We start from the raw sequence: 8,784 nt of genomic DNA, 5'->3' as shown, positions 1-8,784 counted from the left end.
CCACATTTTCACGGATGACCTCCAATCTGTGTATCAGGGATATAGAGACTGGTCACGGGAACTCTCCTGCAGGATCACAATATTCAATCCCCAAGATACTTGACATGGAGAATCTGAGAGTGGTACACGCTCTTCCTCAAGCTTTTCTAGAAGTCAAAGAGCTAAAGACTATAAGATACCAAACAGCTAAGGAGGCAGGGCCTTTGAGTTAGCCGAGAAAAGCAGAAGACTGTTTTTGAACCAAAGAACAGAATAGAAACAGAGGATTTCAATAGAGGCCCACTGGCAGTGCATTAGCTATCTAAAAGAAGGCAGCACTGAAGCCCAGAGAACAAAAACTGACCATTAGACAAAACAGAACTTCCATAGTACATACCTCCACAGGATACTTCTATCCCTTATAATGAGGAGAGACCAGAATAACACTACCAACAGAGCTCATGTGACTTCTTAGCTACAGAAGGGGAAATGTTCAATCACCCCTCATAGCTGCTGGCTAGGCAGTTTGAGGGGCTCAGTACAGGAAACCCCCAACTGTCATTAATAAAAAAGACTTGAGGGACAGAAAGGTGAGACCAAAGGAAGGCATATCCATCCAGCCTCTGGGGTCACATAAACATCAGGAGGACACACTCTATGAGCCTGTGTGGACCACTGCTGTTCCAGAGGTGGTTGGCTAAGCTCACAATCTGGGACCACAATGTCACCCAAAGGTAAGTGCACGGTGTTAGGAGGAGTCTCTGACTTTACCTCTGGTAGAACTGATAGCTAGCACCTCACCACAGTGAACAGGGAGCTGTGACATCAGCATCTAACAACCACAGACACTGCTGCCTTCCCTAACTCCAAAGATGTCTCCTACCACTGAACCAGGGAAAAAACCCAGCCCTGTTGACAATAGACAAGGGAAGAGAAGCAGCTCCTCCAAGAACTACACACTCGAATGATCAAGAATGTGATAACTGGGGTGCCTGGGTGGCTCAGTCGGTTAAGCCTCCGGCTTCGGCTCAGGTCAGATCTCACGTTTGTGGGTTCGAGCCCCGCATCAGGCTCTGTGCTGACAGCTAGCTCAGAGCCTGGAGCCTGCTTCTGGTTCTGTGTCTCCTTCTCTCTCTGCCCCTCCCCCTCTCATGCTCTGTCTCTCTCTATCAAAAATGAAAAAAAAAAAAAAGAATGTGATAACCTGGTAAAAGAACAAGATCACAGACCAAGGAACTTAAAGGCCATTGTGGCCAGCTGGGATTGAGATGCACACCTGGTGATGGTAAGACAGGAGGTAGAGGAGGGCCTCTCAAATTCAAAGCTTTGAAGTGGGAGGTCATCTGTCACATGTCAAAGATGCGGCTCTTCAATAAATCCCTAATTTCTGTCTTATCAGAAGTTTTTCAGCAGCATTTGAGTGTGGTTATAATTCTCTGAATGGTCACAGGATTCTGTTGGGAAATATTTAAATGGAAGTGGGAGTACTGCTACTTACTGGAGGAGTTGGGGGGAGACAGGGGAGGAGTCCCAGGATCACAATGTCACCCAAAGGCAAGCATAGGGTGCTGGGAAGAGTCTCTGACTTCACCTCTGGTGGAACTTACAGCTCACACCTCACCATAGCAAAAAGGCAGCATGTGACTAAGTATGCAGGAGAAAATGGGCAGAGAAGGTTTGGAACCTATACCTTCAGAGCATCACACCCAGGGGGACAGGAGGTGCAGCCAGAAGGCAGGACACAGTGGCTCTATTCACTGCTCTCAAGAGATTCCTGGAACCTCTATTTTGTTTGAAAACAGACTCAGGCAAAGGGAAGGGAAACTAACATTTATTGGATGCCTACTGTGTATATCTGGCCTTGTGCAAGGAATTTTCATCTACGACATTCCATTTAATCCTCACACCAACCCTGTGAGGTAGGTATTATCCTCATTTTTGTTCCATGAGGAATATGAGGCTCAGAAAGGTTAGGTAGTTTGTCCAATGTCACACAGCTAGTAACTGATGGAGTTGGGACTGAGCACTGAGTCCTAGACTCAAAAATTCCCTGCTCTCTCTCCAACACTGCTTCTTGGGAAGGAGGAGGGAGCAAAAGCAGCAGCAGTCTTTATGCTTCCTACCCTGAGAACAAGACAGTCAGCAAGAGAAGAAGCTTGGACTTTCCCACAGACCGTCTCCTCTCTACCTGGGGAGGGTACAGTCATTTGAAGATATAAAACATAAATATAAAAATAAATAGAAGAGACAACCCCCAGCAGCGAGGATGTGCAGGATCCATGCTGTGGGAAGGCCACTGTGCCATTCACAGCTGCTGTGGGAGGGAGCCACGTGGGCCCTGTGGGGAAAACTGGGACAATGGCCGCCAAAGGCTGGAGTGGGTGGGCTAAACAGGACCCTTCTGGGTCGCACAGATTTGAGAACAAAACGTCTGGAGCAGGCAGCAGCCGTGGGCACAGTCACCATCATCCTCCATATGCTCATTTTACCGGTGTTTGTGATCCAAGAGGGACTCAAAATCGGGGGAACATACAAGTTTGTGCTTTATGTGTCCCAGGACTGTCATCTCACCAGTCCTGCTGTCTCCAAGGCCCACAGACACCAGCTCCTGCCAACCAACAGAAACAGTGAGGAGAAACAAACCAAAAAGCTCATTACTCAGTGCTATGAGTCTCATGTGATAATCCCCAAACCCTACAGGTTCTCACCTGCAGAAAGGAGCAGGTGGTTCCCATCGTTACATCTAGCGTCACTTTGCCCAGGAGGAGCTGCACCTTCCCTGACTTGCGGATGAGCAGCTTACCAACCTGACCCTCCGTCAGGTCAGCCAGGGTACAAGCATTCTCTGCTAGCCGGGCTTCCTGTGGAGAGAATTGGGAGAAGGACACCGGGTAAGGAGCTGCCTCCTCCATTCTTCATGGATGAAACCTTTTCCAAGGGAAGGCAGCAACAGGGAAGGTTAGAATGAGTCCTCAAGAGGGCCTTTTCAGGGCACCTGGGTGGCTCAGCTGGTTAAGTGTCTGACCTTGGCTCAGGTCACGATCTCAATGTCCATGGGTCCGAGCCCCGCGTTGGGCTTTGTGCTGCCAGCTTAGAGCCTGGAGCCAGCTTCAGATTCTGTGTGTCTCTCTGCCCTTCCCCCGCTCACTCTGTGTCTCTCTCTCTCTCTCTCTCTCAAAATAAAGACATAAAAAAAAAGGCCTTTTCCCAAGGCTGCCTGCCATTGGCTGAACGATAAAACCCAAAGCAGATTAAAAAAATGGACAAAATATTAATAATTCTGACATTTTCTCATTTGTATATGTTTAAAATATTTCATTATAAAAAGTAAACACATGTTATTGGGGTTGAAGTAAAAAGCCCCAAGACCCTCATGGGTAGAAAGAACAAATGTGTATTATTTTGGCATTTCAGCTTAGGTGGCACACTTTTGCTTCCCCAACAGGTCACTGTTTCCCTTCTTGCCCCCCTGCCCCCCCCCACTCCACATTTTCACAGAACTCATTCCTGAGCATACCCGGTCTTTCTCCTGCTTTATCACCACCATCTGTCCATCCTCGCTCTGCACCTCGGTCTTGACAGGCTTGATGTCCTGAGTAGGCGGCTGGCCAGGGAGTGTGTCTGGCAGCTGAAGAAACAGCAACTCTTCATCCTGGGTGAGGCTCAGCTCCCTGAGCAGCTCTGCCACAGATACGTCCTTTGGAAGGCTCGGGGTCTTTCTGGCTGTTCTGGGGGGAGCCTTCATCTTGGCCTCCTCCTCTTCATCCCGGGGCTCCTCTTTCACTGCCCAAGATAACAAATGGAAGAGCTATCAAGTGGCCACCCTGTGTCATCTCTCTATACCCATCCCTTCATCCTTATCTGCTTCACTGTCACTCAGCTAGGAAGCTGGAGGGAATCACTGGTTATGAAGAAGGGTGCAGGAGCTGTATGACTTACCTCAAAAGGATTATCTGAGGCTGACCCACAGATCCATGGCAGCACGAACCCTCTGAGAGTGAGAACTTACAGTTTCTGTTCAGTTCATGTATCTTACAACTAGAATGTGGGGAAGGGGGCGCTGCTTATTAGTCTGGGAGATTGATTCCTAGGGAGAATTCAGGTAGGCAGGGCAGGGTTGGGGTGGGGTGGGGATCGCAGGAAAAGAGATGAGACGTAAATGGACAGAGTACCTTTCACAGCAGCTACATCCACCTCCATGTCCTCTTCCTTGGGGCCACCCAGCCAAGGTTTAACATCTGGTTCTTCATTCTCTTCCTTGAAAAGCCATCCTGAGTGAGCCAGCGGCAGCTGAACAGGCATGTTTCGAGTGTCATTCCTTAGCCCAGGGTCATCAATGAACTACCAGAGAAGACACAGGGGGTCACATGGTCTGGCTAGCATACACACAGGTGGACTGCAGCCCACCTCAGCCTTTTCTAACTGAAGATCACTGCTGCTCACAGGCTTCCAGGACATCACAGAGTTCTTCTGCCTCCAAGCCCGGCTCCCTGGAAGCCCATTCCTCCCAGCCTGCCGGTACCTACATCATCCTTCTCCAGCATGCGGAGGATCTGTTTCGTTTCTTCATCTGTCTCCCTCTTCTCTTTTTTGATGTTGATGATATGAGAGGGCCCCATGTCTGACACATCCACTGTCTTATCCCAGTTCCCTGTGGAAAACCACTCAGTTCACCAAGGGTATGGAAGAGCAAGAGCAAGGAAAACTAAACTGGGAGCAAGGGTATTTTACTGCCCTTGCCCTTCTCTCAGGAAGTCTGAACTGAAATCCATGGATTCCTTCCTCCCGGAACCCCAGTAGCTTGGTACCCTTTTTCTTCATCATTTCAGCTGGACCCTGCTCAAAGATGGAGTGGGACTGGATCACTTCTGGGCGGCCTCGTCCCCGTCCATGCCCATCTCGCTGCCGGTCTCTATCTCTGTCACGCTTTTCCTTCTTGATGGTTATTTCTTCCTTGGGCCTGGAAAAGAATATGGATTAATGAAAATCGTTCACTCACTCCGCCTCAAAGAACTAATCTTACTCTCCCACACTCTTCCACCTGAGTGGAGAAGTAATGAACCAATAACTATATCAGAAGCAGAACCCAATCCTAAGTCTGGCACCTTTTCTACTTTCTTGATGGGGCAGCAATCTTTCAGTTTGCTTTGCTTTGCCTTCTTGTTTGAGAAGAACCGTATTAGAACTGTAACTCAAAAGTTGAATTACAGAGATTGCCCCCAATGTGGACCTTTTTAGTATTGCCTAAAAGCAAAAGGTTCTGATACAAAAGAATATAAGTGAAAACCTGATATATCTTTGTCTAAACTAATGGTTCTCAACTCTGGCTATAAAAGATAATGACTGCTTCATTGCAAAAAAGTTAAATCACCATTTCTAGAGGCGGACTTCTGGGCATCAGTATTTTTTTTTAACCTGCACATTAGAAATACCTGGAAGCCAGCAATGAAAATCACCACTGAAAAAAATGAATACGCACATTTAGATGTCTGAGTCACATACTTAGTTACTTCCCAAAAGTCCAAAATTCAGAGCAAGTAAATAAGGGGAAAGTTTTTGAAAGGCCCAACTACTTACTCTTCCTTGATTTTCCGACTGATGATATTTGGGGTGAAGGTTTTCTGAAAGTAAAATATGGGAGTCACTGATTTGGTTAAGTTCTGATCCCAAAGTACAGAGAAAAAGAAAAATTCTCAAAGGGCATATTGTATGGACCAAGACTATCACTCTACATTCCATGCTGTTGCCAGTGACTTACAGAGACAGATGTGTGCTTTAAGAGGGAGGAACATCTTAAAGTGAGCTTACAGAGCAGAGTACCCAAAACCATTACGCTGGCAGCCTCCTCTTCTGCCCTCTGAAAAGAGAGCCTTCAGGATTTCTAAAACTTATTTATCTAATCTCACTTCTTGTCCTCAAACAGCGATAGAAACCACTGAGTATCACAGGAAAGAGGTCTCGAAGCAAGGCTCAAGTAGTTAGTACACCAGCACTCAGAAACAGATGATGAGTTAGACTGCCACCAGCATTTCCCAATGCAAACAAATCTTCAAAAACTGGCTGATTTATGCTTGTTATCTCCCCGGCAATTTCTGGGGTATCCCTATATCTACAGTCATAAACACAACAGAAAAGGTCACAGACCCTCTAATGCTGTGCCTAGGATTTACTCTTGATCAAAGTTCACCCATTTGGATCCACGGCAAACTCAGAACTCTAAAACTGCAGGGAAAATTTATGCCTGCTGGCTTTCATGGATTTCCTAAAGGTGTCTAAAACATAAAAAAAAAAAAAAGGTAAATAACCAATGCTCAAGTTGCTTGGGAACTAATTAGTATTCTCAGCCCTTCAGCCACCTCTGAGAACCACGTCAACATCTTGTACCCAGTATCTAGACTTAAAGGTAGGGCAGGCTCCCTAGAATTTGTTGGCCAAAGTCTGGGGACAAGGTTTGTTAGACCCAAAGCAATGCCTGGCACACGGTAGGCCCTACGTGAAGATCGGTCGAACCCCAGGTCCTGGAATTCAAGGTAGTTGGGTTTCTTTAGAAGCTTGCCTTCGGGTACCTTCTTAACTCCTCCGAGGGTGAGGTCCCTGGAGCGGATGGAAGGAAGACGACCAGGAGTAAGTGGAGGCGCCGGCCTCCGCCCGATAAGCCCCCGGGCCCCAGAGAGGAGGGGTCGGGGCCCACCCGGACCACTCGGCTCGCCCGCGGCGTTTCCTTGCGACATGTTGCCTGGGAGAAAAAGAGGAAAGGGGCAGCAAAGTCACTAGAGGCGGCGGACACGCGGACCCTGGGCGGAACCCCGCCCACGTGGTCTCCCGCTTCCTAGTCAGTGCGTCCCTCCCTTTCCACGTGGCAAGACTCCCCTGACCACCCACTTAAAACGCTTGGCTAGCCCTCTGCCCAGGACCCCGGTCAGGCACGAGGCAGAGACGCACCCCAGCGCCCCCGTGCTGTGGCTCCACACCAGGCGCGTCCCGACTTCACCTCCGACGCGGCCCGCAGCCGGCCCTCGGTCTCTCCGCCCGGCGGAAGTCTGCGTGGCAGGACCCGTGCACCGCCATCTTGCCGCGGGGCGGAAGTGAGGTCGATGGGCGGTGCCGCGCCACAGTATTTATCCGGCGGCGCCTCGCTCCCCTCCGCCTTCTCTTCCCGGTTCTTCCCGGAGTCGGGAAAAGCTGGGTTGAGAGGGCGAAAAAGGAAAAGGGGTCTAGGTTACCGTGCGGTGCAGCGCTCGGGGGGGGGGGGGGGGTCTTGGCTCGGGCGAGTGGGTAGAGGCGTCCAGCTAGGGGTTCGGGGGTCTTGGCACCGTCACGACCTGATATAGGGATTCGCCGTGGTGGAGCTTCTGGGAGTAGTGGGGTCGCGGCTCCAGACCGGGCAAGGGGCCAAGAGCGAGATCCGGACTCAGAGTAGGGGATCCCTGGGTCGGGGCGAGTTGCGGCTGCGGGCTCGATAATGACCTTGGAGTGGTCATTGTACTGTGGGCTGCGGCCTCGCCCTCGCTCGCGGGTCCCTTCTCTGGACACCTGGTGGGGTCCTGTGGTGGGGCTGTGGGCGCAGCCCTTGAGCAACTGTGGCGGACTCTTGTTCCAAGCCCAGAAACTGAAAAACGAAGTTTGATCGACTGGGAGGCAAGAATTTAAATAACTTTTATGACTCTGACATCTGTATTTTAACATTAAAAAATGCCTTTACTGTTCTCCCCACCCACAAACTATGTAAAAATCACTTAATATTGGGGAAAGTTTGATGGAAGGAAAACATTTCTGCTACAATTCCACATAGAATACTACTATTAAAACTTCTGTAAAATATTACAATCCTTTTCGTAGAGCTGTCATATTGTACTAAAATTTTGAATCCTCCCTTTTGAAATAACATTTCTTTGTTGCTATATCAAATAACATAATTTTCAATGGCTATGCCATGATTTGCCTATTTTCCTATTTGGACACTTAGTTTGTCACCCCCACCCTCATCCCCACCCCCGTTATAAATAATGCTGTAGTGAACATCTGGTGCATCTGTTTTTTTCTTCTCTTGGATTATATCCCTAGGACAACTTTTTTTTTTTAAATGATTATTTATTTATTTTGAGAGGAAGAGAGAGCAGGGGAGAGGGAGAGAGAGGGAATCCCAGCCAGGCCCTGTGCTGTCAGTGCAGAGCTGGAAGCAAACGGCTGGACCTCACTGACCCTGAGATCATGACCTGAGCTGAAATCAAGAGTCCTTTGCTTAACCAACTGAGCCATCCAGGTACCCTTCCCTAGGACAACTTTTCAGACTTGTAATAACTGGCCAAAAGAAGACATACTCTTTTTTTTTTTATTTTTAATTTTATTTTTGTAATGTTTAACTTTTAATCTTTATTTTTGAGAGAGAGGCAGACAGAGTGTGAGCAGGGGAGGAGCAGAGAGAAAGGGAGACACAGAATCTGAAGCAGGCTCCAGGCTCTGAGCTGTCAGCACAGAGCCCAATGTGGGGCTCAAACTCACAAATCATGAGATAATGACCTGAGCTAAAATCAGACACCTAACCGACTGAACCACCCAGTTATCCCTGTACTCTTTTTTTTTTAAGTAAATTTAGAAAATAGGTATACAGAGATCTCCCCCAATAGAAACATATCACAAAATTATTGTATAATATCACAACCAGAATATTGACATTGATAGATACAGTGGAAATGTAAAACATTTCCATCACTCCAAGGAGCCCTATTTATTGCATTTTTATAGCCACACCTCCCTTTTTCCGCTCACACTAATCTGTTCTTCACTTTTATACTTTTGTTATTT

The 8,784-nt window shown here is 48.1% G+C and overlaps 1 protein-coding gene across 1 annotated transcript; it reads right to left on the bottom strand.

Annotated features, from left to right (window-relative positions):
* Nucleotides 1–1,794: 1,794 nt before the first annotated feature.
* On the bottom strand, nucleotides 1,795–7,050 carry POLR3D (RNA polymerase III subunit D). Its single transcript, XM_029942410.1, has 9 exons — nucleotides 6,922–7,050; nucleotides 6,546–6,715; nucleotides 5,557–5,600; nucleotides 4,788–4,939; nucleotides 4,506–4,630; nucleotides 4,152–4,320; nucleotides 3,497–3,762; nucleotides 2,688–2,840; nucleotides 1,795–2,587 (listed from the first exon to the last, which is right to left on the bottom strand). Exons 2-9 carry the CDS (start codon nucleotides 6,708–6,710, stop codon nucleotides 2,465–2,467), a joined length of 1,197 nt encoding a protein of 398 aa, XP_029798270.1. The 5' UTR covers nucleotides 6,711–6,715; nucleotides 6,922–7,050; the 3' UTR covers nucleotides 1,795–2,464.
* Nucleotides 7,051–8,784: the final 1,734 nt, after the last annotated feature.

The sequence above is a fragment of the Suricata suricatta genome, chromosome 1, assembly GCF_006229205.1.
Source record: "Suricata suricatta isolate VVHF042 chromosome 1, meerkat_22Aug2017_6uvM2_HiC, whole genome shotgun sequence".
In the NCBI taxonomy this organism is placed as follows: domain Eukaryota; kingdom Metazoa; phylum Chordata; class Mammalia; order Carnivora; family Herpestidae; genus Suricata; species Suricata suricatta.
The sequence above is the reverse complement of the archived record's forward strand: the minus strand, read 5'-3'. Positions and strand labels throughout refer to the sequence as shown.